The 18,857-nt window shown below is 40.9% G+C and overlaps 2 protein-coding genes across 2 annotated transcripts in view; one reads left to right on the top strand and one right to left on the bottom strand.

The window, feature by feature from the left end:
* MTBP (MDM2 binding protein) overlaps positions 1-4,357 on the top strand; it is a 100,448-nt gene extending 96,091 nt beyond the window's left edge. Inside the window, exon 22 of the mRNA XM_080647265.1 lies at positions 4,175-4,357. Coding sequence (XP_080503391.1) covers positions 4,175-4,198 — 24 coding nt within the window. The 3' untranslated portion in view covers positions 4,199-4,357. The remainder of the gene's footprint in view (positions 1-4,174) is intronic.
* SNTB1 (syntrophin beta 1) overlaps positions 1-18,857 on the bottom strand; it is a gene marked incomplete at its 5' end in the record, with an annotated part of 198,285 nt that overhangs the window by 29,626 nt on the left and 149,802 nt on the right. The window lies entirely within an intron of this gene.

Raw genomic sequence — 18,857 nt, forward strand, 5'->3', positions numbered from 1 at the left:
CTGGTCTAGATGAGGTTGAGATTGTCTTTGACACTGGCAACTAATTCAGTGAAAATTCAACCCTCTCGCAACAAACCACTATCCAAAATGTATTTAGAATTAAACTACATAGTAAGCTAAATAAATAATAACGCTAACTCCTTCCCTTTCTCCTCTTATCATTACCTTTTCTTGGGTGCCACAGTGAAATCTGTATTGAGGTGGAAGCAAGTGGGTGTGGCTTCAGGATTGAAGGATCAAAGCAGAGATGCGCAGGATGGTATAAGGAAGGGGTGAGCTTTGAAGGTTATGTAGTTTCATAGGCTCCATTATTTACTGCCCGTGTGGCTTTGGGCAAGTTATTCTTCTCTGTGCTATTTCCTCACTGATAAGTAAGGATAGCATTATGTACAACAGTGGCTAAGAGTGCTGACTCTGGAGCTAGAATACCTGGTAATAAATCATAGCTCCATGACGTACTAGCTGTGGGATCCGGGGCAAGTCAGTGAATCTCTGTATCTCAATCTCTGTATCTGTAAAAGGGGGAAGTAATAGCACTAACTCAGAGGACTGAGTTAAAATGTCTAAACTGTGAGGACTGAGTCAAAATGTCTAAACTGTGAGGACTGAGTTAAAATGGTTAAACTGCTTAGCACAGTGCGGAACAAGCACCATTTAGGGCCGGTTAAGTAGCTCGTGCCTCCTAATGCTACAGGAGAAGTGAAATGTGCTCAGCATAGTACCTGGCAGATGGTCAGGTCTTCACCGAAACTTAGGGTGGGAAAACTGTGGCAGACCCACCAATTTCTATACTTGTCAAAAAAGGTGTTCTTTGAAAATGGCAATAGTCTGACAAAGTAATGATTTTTCTTGGGAAAAATTATAAGGCAAGCCCAGAATATCGACAACCTCAATTCATTCTCCTTGGATCCTTTTCAAAGTTCTCCCAAGAAGAATTTGTTACACAACAATCACCTTTATTAATTCATGTCCTCCTTCAACAAATCCGAATAAAACCTCCTTTTCTAGAAGGAAGAAATCCCCTGTGAAGCTATTTATACTAAAATGTGAATGGCTACCTGGTTTATTTCTCCCTTTCTGCATTTTATGAATATTTAAGCCTATATTACCTCCCACTAAAACAACAGCATCTTCAAGAGATCCAAATGAATTAGGGGAGGCAATGTTCCAGACCCTACAAGGTGACTAAGCTATGGTCACAAGGCATAAAGTGTTTGTGAGATTTGGAGTACATCTTTTCCAGGCTCCACATTAAAAACCAGTAAATTACTTTTCCAGCTCATTAAATAAGACTGGGGAAGCTATAAATGATCCTCCCAAAGTGCCTATCTTACTTACCTAGTCAGATCTGATCCATTAACTTTGACTGGAACCAGTTATTTCAATGTCAACACATAATATTAAGCATCATTCTTCAAAAATAATATTAAATTTGCAAAAGAAACCTCAATAGTCAACACCACTTGTACAATGCAGACCTCTCTAATGGTAGAATCACAAACTCACCATCATAGCAAGTTGTATGTATAGGTATGAGAGTGTGTTTGGGTATTTGTAACTAGTAAACTTTTCTAGATATTTGCATCACTAGGAAGTTAAGTGGCTCCTGACCCTTTCGGCTCAGGGCTTAGAAACCACTAGATTCAAAACACATGCTTTCAGCAATGTTATAGTGATTATATTAACCATATAATTTTCTAGGCAAGAAGTCACAAATTCAGAGGACTAGATATAAGAAAAAAAATCCCACTTTGAGATAGCTTCTTTTCGGCATTAGCTTATCATTACCCTGTCATCACCAGGGAAGACTGTGGGCACAGCATTGATAAATCTCCACTTTTTCAAAGAAATCCAGGAATCTACATTTAATGTGAATTCCCCTTATTTATTTATTTATTTATTTATTTATTTATTTATTTATTTATTTTCATCCTCACTCCAGGATAAGTTTTTATTGATTTTTAGAGGGGAAGGGAGAGAGAGAAAGAAAGAAAGATCGATCAGTTGCCTCCTGTACTCACCCTGACTAGGATTGAACCTACAACCTAGGTATGTGCCCTGACCAGGAATCAAACCTGCAAGTTGTTGGTGTACAGGATAATGCTCCAATCAACTGAGCAACCCAAACATGGAAATTTCCCCTATTTTTAAAAGTTAGTGTGTTAGTTTCCTATTGATGCTCTAAAAAATCCCCCAAAACATAGTGGTCTTTATTCCCTTACAGTCTAGAGGTCAGAAGTCCTAAAATCAAGGTGTTGGGAGGGCTGCTTCCTTCTGGAGGCTGCAGGAGAGAGTCCATTTCCTTGACTTTTCTGGCTTCTAGAAGCTGCCTGCATTTATTCCTTAGCTCATGGCCCCACATCACATTGCCTTTCTCCCTCTGTTTCTGTCACTGCATCACCTTCTCTTGACTCTGATCCTCCTGCCTCCCTATTATTAGGACCCATGTGATTAAACTGGGCCCACCCAGAAAACCAGGGAACCTCACCATCTCAAGATGCTTAACTTTATTACAACTGCAAAGTTCCTTTTATCATGTAAGGCAACATAGCCACGCTTTTTGAGGACTGGGGCATGGACATCTTTGGGGGAAAGGGCATTCATTCCTCTACCTGCCTCAGTTGGCATCTGATTTGAGGTAAAAAAAATGTAGGGAGTGAAGTAATATGAAGTTTGGCATTTTCGTTTAAAATCTCCAGCATGCTCTCTCCCGCCCACCCCTTTACCCAAATATGGTACATGGAGAAAATAAGATGGACAAAATATGGACAAATATTAAAACTGGAGGTTCATTAATGTTTTTTCTTTTCTTTTATGTCAATATTTCTATCATAACAAATTTTAAAAGTAAACAATATGGGAACCAAGGAAAAGACACCTGCCAGACAGGCATGGCCCGCCGACTGCCAGAATGCTGTGAGATAATGAGCACCTACCCTCTTGACAAATACACAGCACACGCAAACTCAATGGCTGTAGAGGCATTTGCAGATCTCACATGCAGGGGTTGGAGGAGTCCCTAGTATCTCAAAGGTCCCAACATTCTGCTGAAGTGCAAGTGTGACATAAATTGCTCAAAACTCTGGGCATGTGCATGTGCATGTCACTCATTGTAGCCTAGATAGTGGCTCCCTTGAAGGAATACCATTTTTGTCTCTATATGAAAACTGGATACCAAAGAAAGTGGACACCTAGTGCAGGTGATACAAGTGAAGGGTCAGAAAAGTTGTAGGTTAGTGATTTTTCTTGGAAAACTGAAGTTTATTGAAGAAAATTCATGCTCAGTGGCTTTAAGATGTAAGGACTCTCCATTTTCTTGAAGCAGCTCTTACAAATGACAAAGTCTCCATAATAATCCTCTCCCCCTAACATGTTACCCATTCCCACCCCCTTACTTATTTTTTCTGTTGACCTTAAACAAATAGCCAGATATTTCTCCATCAAAATGAGTTTATTTGGGAACAACAAAGAATTTGCAGGTTGGGACATGCGTTCTAAAGGCAAACAGTGCATAGTCCTTCCTACACTCACGGTTCCGTATTTTATCCAGTTATGCATAGTACCTACACAATGCCTGGGATCGAGGGTGCTCAGTAGATTCTGATGGAACTATGAAAGACCTACGTCATATCTAGGTGCCTTAGGTCTCCAATAAACACTGTTAACTTATCTAACCAGTGTTGCTTAAAGGGCCCAGAGGCCTGCAACCTATGTGCTCTCTGGTGGACACCCTTCACCCACCCATGGCTCCAACTTCCTGCTCCCTTCACGAGGTATGAGTTGTCCATACTCAGCTTCCAGAAATAGATGAAAGGCTGCTTCTAATCGGTGACACTCACGAATGATTACATTAGACGCCTCTCAGTCTGGTGGAAAAAGCTATTTCATACTTTTATTAACTCCAAAGGGCCATTTCAATTACAGTCCAGTTTGGTAAACAAGTTATCTGTGACTTACAGGCTTTACTCCTCTAACGCCCTTTAAAGGGATGCTGATATGCAGCAGAAGTTCATAATTTTGTAAACAGTTATCTTTTGAAAGATTGACATTATCCCTAAATGCAAAGGGAGCAAGTTCTTTAAAAAAAGGTCTCTGCTTCCTGTCCTCTGTTTTTGTTTTCATTGGGTGTATCTGTGGTTTCCTTGTTGATTTCCTCATTTTATTTACTTTTCAGAGGAGAAAGCCAAGAGTTCTTTGAAGGAAGAAGTTGAGAGTCCAGCCTCAACCCCACATCAGCATTTTCTGAGTCATGGCCTCATCTACCAGCTGTTCAGTTATGTGAGACATCGTGATACTATTTATTATGTGAAATATCAACATGTTTGCTTCCAGTTGGATCTATTCAAGTTCTATAACTAAACAAACAAAAGCAAAAATAGAATTCATTTTATTTATTTATTTTTTTAATATGTTTCTATTGATTTCAGAGAGGAAGGGAGAGGGAGCGAGAGATAGAATCATCAATGATGAGAGAGAATCATTGATTGGCTGCCTCCTGTGCCCCCCACACCTGGGGATCAAGCCAGCAACCCAGGCTTATACCCTGACTGGGAATTGAACCATGACCTCCTGGTTCATAGGTCAATGCTCAATCAATGAGCTACACTTCCGGACAAAATAGAATTCATGTTAGAGAAATCTCAAAATTTGTGGGTCTAAGAACCAAGTGACAAATTTCAAAGTCCACTTATCTTACTTTAGTTCAAATGCCTTCCTAAAACCTGCCCCAATTGGGAAGATTCTTTTTCTTTTTCTTTTTCTTTTTTTTCTCTGACCTCCTGGCAGCAAGAAGGCAATCTGGTATTAAGAACATAAATCTTGTCAGACAGTTGTAGTCTGCAAGTCTACAGCTCAGCTATTCACAGCATGATCTTGAATGAATTACTTATCTCTTCCATGCTTCCCTTTCCTCATCTGTATAATGGGGGCGGGGGATAAAAGTCCCTCTTCCCTGTGACTATCAGGAGGATGAAATCAGACAATGTGCATAAACAGATTATAGCATAGTGCCTGGCAAAGAGTAAGTTCTTAAAAATCGGTGTTTCTCAAAGTTTGATCTACATATCACAGATTTTTGCAATTTGGTCTGCTTCAGAATCAGTTGGGCTGCGAGTTACAAATTCAGATGTCTTTCCCTCCTAGAATCCATGCATGCAAAAGTGCTGGAGATGGCACCAGGAATCTGCATGTATAGCAAGGGCCCTGGGTAAGTCTCATGCATACTATTTGAGAATATCTGCAGTAAGTGGCACCACACTCAGAATATACATAGCACTCGTTTTCTACCAGTGATTTCCAGAGATGAGCCCTCTTGGATTTCCTGCCTCAGTATCAATGGGGCACTAATTAAAAACAGAGATTCTTGGCCCTGGCCAGTGTGGCTCAGTTGCTTGGAGCATTGTCCTGTACATTGAAAGGTCCCAGGTTCAATTCCAGGTCAGGGCACATGCCTAGATTGTGTGTTCGATGCCCAGCCCCAGTTGGGGTGCGTGTGGGAGGCAACTGTTTGATGTTTCTCTCTCACATCTATTTCTCTCTCTTTTTTTCTTTCTTTCTTTCTCTCTCTCTCTCTCTCTCTCTCTCTCTCTCTCTCTCTCTCTCTCCCCCACACACACCTTACCCCTCTCTCTAAAAATTAATGAAATATCCTCAGGTGAGATAAACAACAACAACAACAAAACAGATTCTTGAATCCCAAATCCACTGAATTCTGACATCTAGGGATTGAGACTACTGATCTCTATTTTTGTAACTTCTGGAGACTGATGCACAGCCTGCTTTGGGATCCCCTGGCCCACATAACTCATTCTGACACTGGATCATAGCCCTTTATTTTTTAACTATTTACTCAGTGTCTGCAATACTATGATAAATGTTTGTTGTTGGAATGAGCTGAGCTGAATAAAGGTGTATCTTCCCAAGAAAACCTAACGCTAAGACAGGCTCTGCTTGGGGATTTTCCCCTCCCCATGTCTTGCTAATGTTATATCCCTGGACATTTTACTCTTGCATAGTAGTTCTTCTGAAATCTAGTCATTAATGTACCATTTTCATAATTTTTTGTTGTATCTGCTTGTGCTATTATGAGACTAACTGCTAGCCGCCCACCCAATATCTATTTCTCCTTCTTTTTATAAAAGAACTCCAAAATTATTAAGGGTGACAATATGTCCAGTTAAATAATTATATTTCTGAGCTCCAGCTTATCTATCATATACACCCTCCTCCAATAATTCCAACATAGATGTATGTTCCACCTGCACCCCTTTGGGCTCACTTACATATCCAAGTTCACACTCATTTGGTTGGATCAGATGTACAGGTACCTCTGACACTGGAAAGTGGTCTCCTTCATGTCTCTTTGTAGTTCCGAAACAGGAAGCACTAGAAATGTTATTTCTAAATAGAAAAGTAGCTGTGAAAACATAACATGACATTTCTCCTCTCTCTAACTTTATGTTTTCTCCCTCAGAATTCTCTTATGTAGTGAACATATTTGTGGCCAGCATGTTCTTTTTGTGATCTTTAAAAGAATTATAAGAAAAATTCCAAGGACATTTGAACATCCTATGAAAGCTCAGCAGAATTAAATGAGACACAGGAAGGCACTGTTTCCAGTGTGGTACCATGCCAAACTTGGAATCTTTCCAAATATGAATGTTTCTGGATGAAAGGGCCTATGCAAGGGCTTTTAATAACAGGTTTCATATAAAATTACCCTCACTCTAATGAAGTATGAGATCTTACCTCAGATTTATGTACGTGGTAATGTACACTAACTATTAAGACTCTAACTGCAGTTCTAACCAGTGTTGGGCTGGGGCTATGGTTAGAGTGTCAGCCCGTGCACCAAAGGTTTTATTCCCAGTCAAAGGCATGTACCTGGGTTGCAGGTTTGATTGCAGGCACTGGATGGGGTGCATGCCAGCAACGAATCAACGTGTCTCTATCACATTGATGTTTCTCTCTCTCTCTCTCTCTCTCCCTCTTCCTTCCCTCCTTTTCACTCTCTCTAAAATCAATGGAAAAAAAAAAAAAAACATCCAGAGAGAATTAACAGCAACAACAAAACAAAACAAAAATCTAACTGCAGAGAGGGGGAGGAAACACCTTGGTTTCTCCCTGTTCCTGTCCTCCAATTTCTACCAGTGCCTCATGTTGGCCTCATTTAAGTAGATAACAGTTCTAATTCATAGGATAACTGAGAATCAAATGAGGTAACGTAAGAAAAGTAGGAAGCATTATACAGAGTGTTAATAGGAGTACATGTTTTAAAAGTTTGTACTTTATTAGTAATGGTTCCTGAAATCCTCACACTCCCTCCATGTTTCCTTGCAGAGCTCATCTATATATATAAAAGCTTAAGTGACCAGCTGACCAGCTGACTGGCCAGTAGCTGTGATGCACACTGAACACCAGGGGGCAAACGCTCAATGCAGGAGCATGGAAACATGGAACAAACTGATGAATCTTAGAGGGAAGGGGGAAGAGGGGAGGGTGAGAAGAGATTAACCAAAGAGCTTATATGCATTCTAGAAGCACAGATTTGGTGGGGTCCCTTGGCCTGGCCTGTGGGGATTGGGGCGAAACTGGCCCAGTGCACATATTGGTGCACCAGTGGGGTCCCTTGGCCTGGCCTAAAGGGATCAGGCCAAAACCGGCTCTCCAACATCCCCCAGGGGTCCTGGATTGCAAGAGGGTGCAGGCCAGGCCAAGGGACCCCACCTGTACACAAATCCATGCACCAGGCCTCTAGTCATATATGAAATGACATTCACTGTCCTATCAGCACATCCTCAAACAAGTCTGATCCCTGCTACCCCTGTGCTAATCACAGGTTTCGACTGAACACATGGACAGCACCTTTGATTCTATGGAAAAAGTTGTCTGCGAGGCACTATACTTCCCTAAAGAAAGCCTCTGCAGGTAACATACAAACACACACCCTAACCTGACTGACACTGAGCATCATGGATCCTTAGACACTGCTTTCTGGGATTTTCCTCGCTCCCTGGATCATCAGCAAGTTCTGAAAATTAGCTATTCCAAACTCAAAAACACGCTTCCTGTCTTTTCATCTTGCACTTCCAACAGTTTTGCTTCTTCCTATAGCATCTTCTTATGGGCTTTTCAGTTGCCTAACTCTGTTAGATTTAGTCGACTCCATCACCACCTTTTGACTCTTAGAGAATTGGTGACCTTTTCCCTTATAGTCTCTTTCTTTCTAATCCATCCTAAGACCTGATGATCAAAGGCAAGGCATGTGTGCTTTTTTCCATAGATTTGCCAGAGATGCACAGCAACTCTGGACATCCTCACTCTCCACCCGGAAGGGGGAATCTAAGAATAACTCTGCCTTAAACTCACAATGTGGGGAGTGGAAGGTTTAGGATAGAAAACACACTAACCAGGACAACACAAAGAGCTGTAGATGTACTGTGGCTGGTGCCAAAAACTGCCCTGCTTTAGGAGTCTATAAAGGCATTTCTTCTGGCCTTTTCTTTTGCCTCAGACTAATCTTACATCCAACAAATTTTGAAGTCCTTTCCAGCTTTGGTCCCTGAGTGTCCTACACAGTCCTGTCTGCATTCTTTTCTTTCCCACTCAGTTCTTCTTTCATCCTTATTGTGTGCAAAGGGGTGTGACTTAGGTTAAAGGAAATGATCTTAATATGCAAGCATTTTGGTCTCAGTGGCTGCAAAGATCCATTCTCATTAAATTAAATTGAAAAAGAGATTGTTTAGTTGAAGATGATGATGTTGATGATGAAACAAGTGGGGAAAAAAGTATATTATGTGAGTTTAATTTTACTGCTTTTTCATAAAGAGAATATTAGGAGATAATCTTTTCCTACTGATTTTATTAATAGTCACTAATGGTCTACAGTTTATCCCATTCATGAGAAAAGCTAAGTCATCTATGAACATAGATTTTTTTTGAGGCAGAAAGCTTTTCTAGAAAGCTACTCAATATATAAATAGACCTATGTCAAACTAAGAAGCTGAGAAATTTTAAAAAATCCATTCACATTACTAGACCATGCCATCCCAACTAAATGAAGTAATATATATTCACACCTGTGGCAAATATGTTTTGAGCATGTGCTTTATGCCAAGCACTGTGCTAGGAGCTGGGCATATTGTGAGAAGCAGAACGAGACAGCACTCCCAGATGGAACATACAGGCTGGAAGAGGGGACAGACGGTACATAAATCATTAAACCATTAAATATTCAATTACAAACTGTGCTCACTGCTGCCACTCATCATGGGGCTTATACAGGAATCTACCAAGTCAAGTTCACTTTCTCCTACTCTGGAGGCTTTGTTGTTCTAAACTCTGAAATTCCCTTTGCGTTAAATGCCATTACAGGCAAGTGTTAACATGGTCAGTGAATTTCATGCACACACCTGGAATAACAGGTGCATGGATATTGCCGGCTTTCTCTAAATATTTCTGCAAACAGCAGATTCCTTTGCACATGCTCCTTCACCCACACCCTGTTCCCATGACTTTTTTGGGGTAAATGTTTATACAGCTGTTAAAATGAAAAAAAGAGGGAGGAAAAACTTTTAACACACACACAACCCCTGTTCAAAACAGATCTCTCTTTCTTTGATTTTCTGTCTTCTCAGACTTTAAAAAATCCAAATCAGAGCTAGAGAGTTTTGATTCACAGGGAGGCTAATTAAGAGAACTGTGAGGTCAGGAAAGCTTCATTGTGGCACCAGGAGTGATAGGTAAAAATATTTAACAACCAGCACAGCTACCAGTGGAAGCAGAAGCCGTCAGGATGCAAGCCCCAGATCGTAAGGCCTGAGCACCCGCTGAAGAGCAGGCCTGGGAAGCAGCTTCGGCCTCGCACACCACATTTCTCTTGCCTTCCATTATGTCCCAGCCCCTGCAGGTCTGACATCTGATTCCATTTTTTTTTTAAATATATTTTATTGATATTTTACAGAGAGGAAGGGAGAGGGATAGAGAGCTAGAAACATCGATGAGAGAGAAACACCAATCAGCTGCCTCCTGCACACTCCCCACTGGGGATGTGCCCGCAACCAAGGCACACGCCCTTGACCGGAATCGAACCCGGGACCCTTCAGTCCGCAGGCCGACGCTCTATCCACTGAGCCAAACCGGTTTTGGCTCCATTTTTTTTTTTTCAAAATCTTCCATCCAAGCAAATATTTATTGGGCACATTCTTTGTCATTGTATCCCAGCAACTGCATAGTGAAAAAGATGCAAGGTCCCTGTCCTCATGGAACTTAGAGTCTATGGTAGTGACAGACCGAAACTTCAAGGAAACAAACACATGATTACAAAATTGTGATAATAAACAAAGCAGGTGATGAGATAAGGGAGCAGGGGGAGGGAATAACAATTTAAATAAACTCATTCTTTTAAGAGTTGTTAGAACTTTAAGGGTTAGTCTTGTAGGAGGTATTTGCATCTTAAGAAGGGACAAACCATTAAGCCAAAGAAATAAATTACTAATGATGGAATTTCAGCCATAAAATGGCATAATGAGAGAATTATTTGGGGAGAGGGCACATTGGACAGGAGTTTTTCCTAATCCCATAAATCATATCATCTTGGAAGCCTTCTGGGGAATGTATTTTTAAAGCTGGCCCAAGTTCACAAATACAAAAAAGTCCTGGTCTGGAGAGGGGGAACTCCCCACCTGTTCAAGGGGGTTCCCCCTCTCCAGACCAAGCAGGGAGGGAGGGAGGGCTTTCACTGTTTATTTTACCCAGTTCTCTATTGTTGAGTCTTTAATGAGCCTTTACTCTTTTGCCACGTACAAAGTGGGGGAAGGTCTCTTCTAAAGAGGTCATATCTTCATGTATCAACTGTAAATGATTTTGACATTTATGAATTATTTCAAACTTTGGATTTGCAGTTTGTGGTAATTTGTTATCGCAGAGATAGAAAAGTAGTACAATTTGAGGCGGGGAGGTGGGGATGGGATGACACACATTCATCTGCCTCCCACAAGTAGTATGATGGATTTTTCTAAACATGTGTGTTTTGCACATACTTGTTTGATAGCCAGGGTTTTTGCCAAATGAGCATATTTACTAGACAGCAATTTTCAGGCACACCAGTGAAAAAAATGAAGAGCCTTCACAACAGAACCACAAAGAAAGATCCTAAATAATGACTTTGCTGATTGATCGCCATTTTGACTGGTAAGCTCTCTTAATGAGGACATAAGTCATCAGCTAATTACACAAAGCAAGAGTTTGGGAGCACCACCATGGGAGGAGGCAGTGCCCGCCAAGCTGCTGATCCCTGCAGCCTGGAAAGGCCTGTCTGGCTGAGCCACAGCCACGGCAGCAGGGCACAGTCCCCGCCAGGAATGAACCCGTGTGCCCATCTGGCAGATCCCAAAGGCTTAAGACCAGCAGAACCCTAAAGTCCTGAGAAAGTTGTGGTTCTACCTATTTACATACTAAATAATTTAAACTAAAATTTAAAATTAAGACAACTTTCTAACAGAAAATACATTGCATGCTGGAATTAAAACAGTTTCCAACAGCAAAATTCTTCATTAGAATTTGAAAAATTCGAATTCAAATTTATTAGTTCCCCAAAGCCAAGCCTTTCTCTTTTTCGGAGGGGCATCACTTTCCTGGTGCTTTTAACTACCCACTGGGTGACCCATCCGCACACCAGTCTAAAGCTATCCAACTGTCATTACATCCCTCTCCACTCCTACCTGCCTCTCCTCATGGTTTTCAAAGTCCTCCTCAATCTGGCTTTGTGTCATCTCACCAGAGTCTCCCTGATTCTCAATGGGAACTCAGGGCTTATCTGGCCTTTTTTTTCCCCATTGGTTCCCCCAAACCTCATCCCAATCCTTCATTTTCACCTTAGCATGCTTGCTCCTAACAATACCCCTTCTAAGAAGGGCTCTACCCTACGTTATGCCATCCTTTCTCTTCTGCCCTATTTTATGCCGTCCCTTCTCTTCCATGAATCTTTTCCAAAATGCTTCTCCAACATGGCATTAGCTGCAGAATCACTTAGTAGACTTTTACTCTGTGCCAAGCATCCAACCAGATGCAATGGATATAGCTGCAAAGACACACAAGGTCCCCACCCCCAGGAGCTTAGTATCCAATGAGGAACATTAAAAATAAAAAAGGTAAGCAATCACTCCAAATTGTGGAAGATATAACATTAGCTTCCTATAGCTACTGTAACCAGTGACCACAAACTCGGCAGCTTAAAACAATAGAATGAATAAATTAATAACAATGGCTTCCATTTATATGGGGCTCTACAGTTTACAACGTGCTTTCACATGCATCATTACTGCCACTGACAGGGATGGATGCAGGAGCTCAGAGACTCTCGGTGGGTCACCCAAGAAGAAAGAGCTCACAAGAGACGAGCGAGGATCAGAACTGAGTCCTCTGGGCTCGGCGTCCACTGTTTATCCATGGCGTCATGTGGGCACTGTTCCTTCCCAGATAACCTAAGTGCTGAGGGAACGCAGTGCAGTATCATGCAAAGCCATTTACCCTTTCTTTGCCTGCATTTCCTTCCTCATCTCTAAAATGAGGCATTTGCAACAAGTTTAAGAGAAGTGCCTTGTTAGATGTGAAATAGCTACCTTTAGTAACATGCATGAGTTTACCGTCATTTTTCTCAACTCCTTAACCAGTTCAACCAATCTGCCTGGAACTAGGAGCCCGTCACAGTGCCGGGCACTCTGGGTCAGTAAAAGGTTAGGGACAATTCCTTCTCTGGCACACTATGTCTCCAGGAATGTGCTGGGGGAACTGTGTGTACAACTATCTTTTGAAAAATTGCTTCCAAGGCCAGAGCAGCATGCCCTTTTGTACCATGGCTCTGAGTTCTGTCTCCTGGAAAAAACAAAAAAAAAAAACAAAACACACACACACAACCACACACACACACACACACACACACACACACACACACACACAAAACACAACAAGGTGGTACAGCACTGCCTTGAAATGTCACCAGCGTCATCGTGGTCAGTGTCACATGGCCATATCTGAAGGTCTTAAGTCTTTAGTTACTCAACAGCAGATCAGGAACTTAGCTTCTCTTTGGTAATAAAAGCTTTTACCTGACTCTTCAAACATTTTGACTTTCCTCCCTATTTCACAGTCCATAAAGCACCTCTCTGGTGTGGAGGGATTTTTTTATTTCACAGGAGATATAAGACAGCATGATTCTTCCACCTCTCGATTGCTTATCGCTTGCCCCCCCCCCCCCCCCCAACCCCCAAGCTATGGCACGGTGATTCTGCAACAGAGCTTCTCTAATCGCTCAGTTCTGTGAAGATGCCAGTGCACTGAAGGTCTTCCTGCCTTGCTCCCCAGGCCATCTCATTGCGTGTCTGGTATTAGCTGTGCCAGAGCCTGGGTTAATATGTACACCCTGCAACTCATTAGCTGCACATTAGCATGAGAGCCAAGAGCCTGTATGATGGATACAACAATATGCTGGGCCTGGGTCAGAGCCTCAACGGAGTCCCATCCGATGCAGAGGTCAGCAGCCTGGCGTCAGCCCCACAGCACACGTGGAGCCTCTTGCGCTCAAAGTGGCCACTGGGCAATCTGACAAGTACAGGGCCTCATTAAAAACTGAGGGGAGCAAAATCCCTTGGCGGGACCCGTGGGCTTCATACCTTCACTCATATGAAGAATGTATTGGGTTTATCACCAAAATAAGAGAAAGTGGAACATCCAAGTGGCATTATCATATTTCCAGAGATCTGAGCAGAAGTTTAAGCATGTATTGTTAAATTCAAATGTTCTCTTTTAGACCCTAAATAACACAAGCTGGTTTAAATCTAATGAAGGTAAAAGGATTATAGCATATATTTCTCCTTCCTTCCTTCTTTCCTTCCTTTCTTTCTTTCTTCCTTCCTTCCTTCCTTCCTTCCTTCCTTCCTTCCTTCCTTCCTTCCTTCCTTCCTCCCTTGCTTCTTCCTTCTCCCTTCCTCCTTCCTGTTTTCTTCTTTCCTTCCAATCAGTTTCTTTCTTAACTGAATGTAATAATAAACAGCCCTTGAAAAACTAACTATTCATCCCAAAGCAGAGTCCCTCAAATCCTCCCCAGGAATGCCTTCTTTGGCTCACAAAGACTGCTCACATACATCCCATCTCCTTTTCGTGGAGGACAACAACCCCTAGCGAGAGTGGGAAAAGTGTATTAGGAAAGAAAGGCTTCCTCAGACCTCCAGGTCTGTCATAGCTCAACGTAATTATTTAATAGGCCATTATGGGTAGGGCTGCCATGCTATTACTAACAGTTTCTCTTTTATTTACGGGTAGAACAGTGAGGTCAGAGACTACCAGCTGTAAGTGATTTTAGAGATGATGACCCGACCTATCATGGGTACTTAAAATTTGCTTGCTTTTTATAGGACTGGTTTGAATAGAAAAAACACACACACACACACAAAAAAAACCTCCGTGTTTAAAATGAAAGAGCATGCAGTACTCACATTTTCATAAAACTACTTAAAAATAAAGGTCAAACTAATCATACCCACACTGAGGATCAGCTGTCTTGTCAGCACAATTCAAAGAGTAGTTTTTATCCTCAACAATCACACCTTTTTTTTTTTTTTTTTTTTGCAAAATCCCAATAAGCGCTTTGCACCGTGACAACCTTGAGGCATGCAGGACACCTCTGATGGTGCCGGTGTTCTTCCTGAAGTGGAATGTGGCTCTTGCAGAACAGGTGGCCCACCCCTTTCAACTGGGCACACAGCCTTGTGCCCAGACACGTGCTCACACGTTAAGAGAACAGGCCTCAGCTGGGCTCTGGTAGTTCAACGGTGTAGAATCAGTGTGTTCTCAGCAGTGTTAAAGGACATAATGCATATGAAATCATGCTATAAAGCACTAAGCAAATATTTCATTGTTGCTGTGGTCTGAATGGTTGTTAACCCCCGCCCCCAAATTCATATGTTGAAAATCTAATGCCCAAAGTGATGTTATTAGGAGGCTGGGCCTTTGGGAGGTGATTAGAGCGTGAGGGCAGAACCCACATGAATGTAATCAGTGATCTTACAGAGGAGATCCTATAAAGATCTCTCTCCCTTTTCCCTGCGTGCGGACACAGCGAGTTCACAGTCCGGAAGACAGCCCTCACCCGAGCATGCTGGCACCCTGACCTTAGACTTCCAGCCTCCAGAACTGTGAGAAAACCATTTCTGTTGTTAATACATTTCTGTGGTATTTTGTTAGAGCAGCCCAAACTGATTAAGACAATTGTTTATTATAACTTGTGTAGTTCTTTGAGTTGGGATATCAAAGAAGAACATTTTTGTGGAAGAGAGATTAGACTGTTCACTTATAAATTGACTTTGGTACAATACATAAAATTCTAGACTATATTTCATAAAAAGCAATATGTTTCAGGTCTCTTAAGATAGTCCTGAGCTCACAGACTGATATATACTGGGTGAAGATAGACTGAATATGTAAAACTCACTAGAACTAATAGTAAAATAGAATAGAGCACCTTGCCCAGTGGGAAGCACTCAAAAAATGTTGAATTGTTTTCCATCAAGAATTTATGGCATTAAAAAAAATTTTTAAGGCATTCACCTTTCTCCTATAGTTTGGATGTGGCGCCCCTAGTGGTCAGCCTTAGTTGGCACAACAGCATGCCCAAACACTCCAAGGCTCAAAACTCACCTCCAGGTATCTAGCTCTGAGAGGCTGGAGTTACTGTCTACAGGGGGTGGAGGATGCTGAGCTGAGCCAATCAGGGTGAAAGTGAAAAATAGAATGCATTTGGACCAAGGGGGATGCCCATGTGACTCTGAAGTTAATTTTCATACATTGCTTAGAAATTGTCTTAGAAGGCAATTCTAAAAATGCAATACAGCAGCATCTGAATGAAGGTACAATTGCCTAAGTGGGTTGCTAGGAAAGGCAGTATCACCTGAAAATAGATATATTGTGTGTTCTAGCCACCCAAGACGAATGGCTGGTCTTAAATGAGGTCATGCATTTGGCGCCTAAACCTTTGCACATGGTATTCCAGATACCTGATGTTTTCTACCTGATGTTTAAGATTCAGCTTAATACCTTTCATATCCGCCTACGCCAGTGGTCGGCAAACTGCGGCTCGCAAGCTACGGTTTGCCGCTCTGTTGACTAATGAGTTTGCCGACCACTGACCTAGACTCTCGATTCCAATAATTACAGGCTGTTGTTGTTCCTTGTGATTAAGCCCCTATCCCAGTGGTCGGCAAACTCATTAGTCAACAGAGCAGCAAACCGTCACTTGCGAGCCGCAGTTTGCCGACCACTGGCCTAGGCCAAGTTAGCTGATTCCTTCCTATGAGCCTTTACAGGGTTTAATATAGAAATTATAGCATGGGTGGATCTGTATTTGAAATTCTTAGTTTCTGTGTCTACTCCATTTGTTAGTGAATTCCTTGAGAACATCTTGGTATTTCTGGTCCAATGCCTTGCCCATTATAAATAATTATCTAATCTAAAATCACTTCCCTAGTCCCTTACATCAACATCTCTCATTCCCTTTCTAGCACTTCTCACTATCTGAATTTTGTGTTTCTCTATATATTATCTATCTCCCCTGCTAAACTGTCAGCTCCAATGAAGCGAGGAACCTGTCTGGCTGTTCACTGCCATATTCCCAGTACTTAAACCTGCCTGGCATGTATTATGTACTCAGAAGTCTTTCACTGACTGAGTGAAGGAATTATAGGTGCTCAATAAAGTTTCTCAAATGAACAAGCCAATAATCAATCATACATTTGTTGTTTAAAAATCACTTGATTATTTATAGTAAAAAAGGCATGCAACCCCTAAAAGATGATGGAAAAGTAAAACAAAACAAAACAAAAAAAACAGATTTCCTGTGACAGTTCTATTCTGAACTTATGGCTATTGAATTCTAGATAAAACTACCTTTCAACCTAGTTTTGTTCAATCTAAAACCTTGAAGCTTGAAACGGGGGAAAAACAATGTGGGAATGGTTTTTCATAACACATACCGGGTGAAGTTGACTCCTACACTTTAAGAATAATATCAGGGTCTAGGGTGAAGCTTCCAGAAACTTGAATGTCTGCCAGCTATTTTTAAGGTCCTTGTTTGTTACAAGAAAAGTTTAAACATAAATTGGAGAAAACAACAAAATATAAGTCTATGGGCTGGTTTCTACAAAATTATCATGAATCCTAAATTCCTTATTCCTTCAACTTCTAATCTCTTTCAGTGAATGGAAAATAAGAATCATGAGTATATTATTTTATGCCTTTGCTTAGAATTCATGTTTATACATTTAGTTACAATTACTTTACTTAATCAAGTTTATATAAACTTTAAAGAGGTGTTTTTAATAAGTTATAGTTGATTAAATATGGAATTACTTTTACAAGTTTAATAAGGTTTTAGTTAAAATTATACATCTATATGAATTGTACAAGTCATAGTTTATATAAGATTTAGTCTGTCTGTATGCAGAGCAGAGAATGAGAGAACAAACAGCGAAGAGTGGGGAGTTAGAGAGGGGATAGAGGTAGGAGAGAGGTAAGTGAACTATACAGCCACATGTTTTGGAACCATAATTAAGTTGTTTGGCAAATAAGTGCAATGATAAGTATTGCCAGTGCTATTTTAGAAGTCTTTCAGGAAAATGTCAGTTTTACTTAGGGCAGTACATATAGATGTATAATTTTATATATGTACTGTTTATAATGAGATTTACATAACTTCGACTTACAACATCTTTCCAGGCATCACGTAATATGCTACTTTATTTAAGGACTTTTGCTGTGAAATTAAGCAGTGGATAACATATGATCTAGTTAAATCTTTCCACTTTTTTAAAAAAGTTACTGTATAGTTGTCATACAATATTATATTAGTTTCACATATAAAACAGTGATTCAACTTTTACATACCTTATAAAATGACCATCATGGTAAGTCTAGTCACCATACAGAGTTATTAAAATACTAGAGGCCTGGTGCACGAATTCGTGCACGGGTGGGGTCCCTCGGCCTGGGCAGCTATTGGGCTGACCAGGGCTGTCTGGCAGGAAGTTGGCCAGCCGGTGGGGAGGGACCACGGGAGGTTGGCTATGGGAGCGCACTGACCACCAGGGGGCAGCTCCTGCATTGAGTGTCTGTCCCCTGGTGGTCAGTGCATATATATCATAGCAACCGACCAGTCATCTGGTCATAACGGTCGCTTAGGCTTTATATATATATATATATATATATATATATATATATATATATATATATAATTTTTTTTTTTTTTTACTGTATTCTCTATGCCAGTGGTTGGCAAACTGCGGCTCTGTTGACTAATGAGTTTGTCGACCACTGCTCTATGCTGTACTTTATATCCCATGACTGTTTTTATAAGTGGCAGTTTATACTTCATCCATTTTGTGAGTCCCCCACCCCTTGCCCTCTGGCAATCATTAATTTATTCTCTGTGTTTATGAGTCAGTTTCTGTTTTGTTTTATTTGTTCATTTATATTTTTATTATTTTTTAGATTCCACATGTAAGTATTTGTCTTTCTCTGTCTTATTTCACTTAATATAATACCCTCTAGTTCTATCCATGTTGTCACAAATGGCAAGATTTCATTCTTTTTTATGGCTTAATAATATTCTCTTGTGTATATGTACCATTTCTTTATCCATTCATGTATTGATGGACATTTAGATTGCTTCCATATCTTGGCTATTGTAAATAATGCTGCAATAAACATAGGCCTGTATATGTTCTATATTTCTTAAGATAAATACTGAGAAATGGATTGCTAAATTGTATGGTAGTTCATTTTAATTTTTTGAAAAACCTCCTCAAACC

This window comes from Plecotus auritus (genome assembly GCF_963455305.1).
Source record: "Plecotus auritus genome assembly, chromosome: 11".
Lineage (NCBI taxonomy): Eukaryota > Metazoa > Chordata > Mammalia > Chiroptera > Vespertilionidae > Plecotus > Plecotus auritus.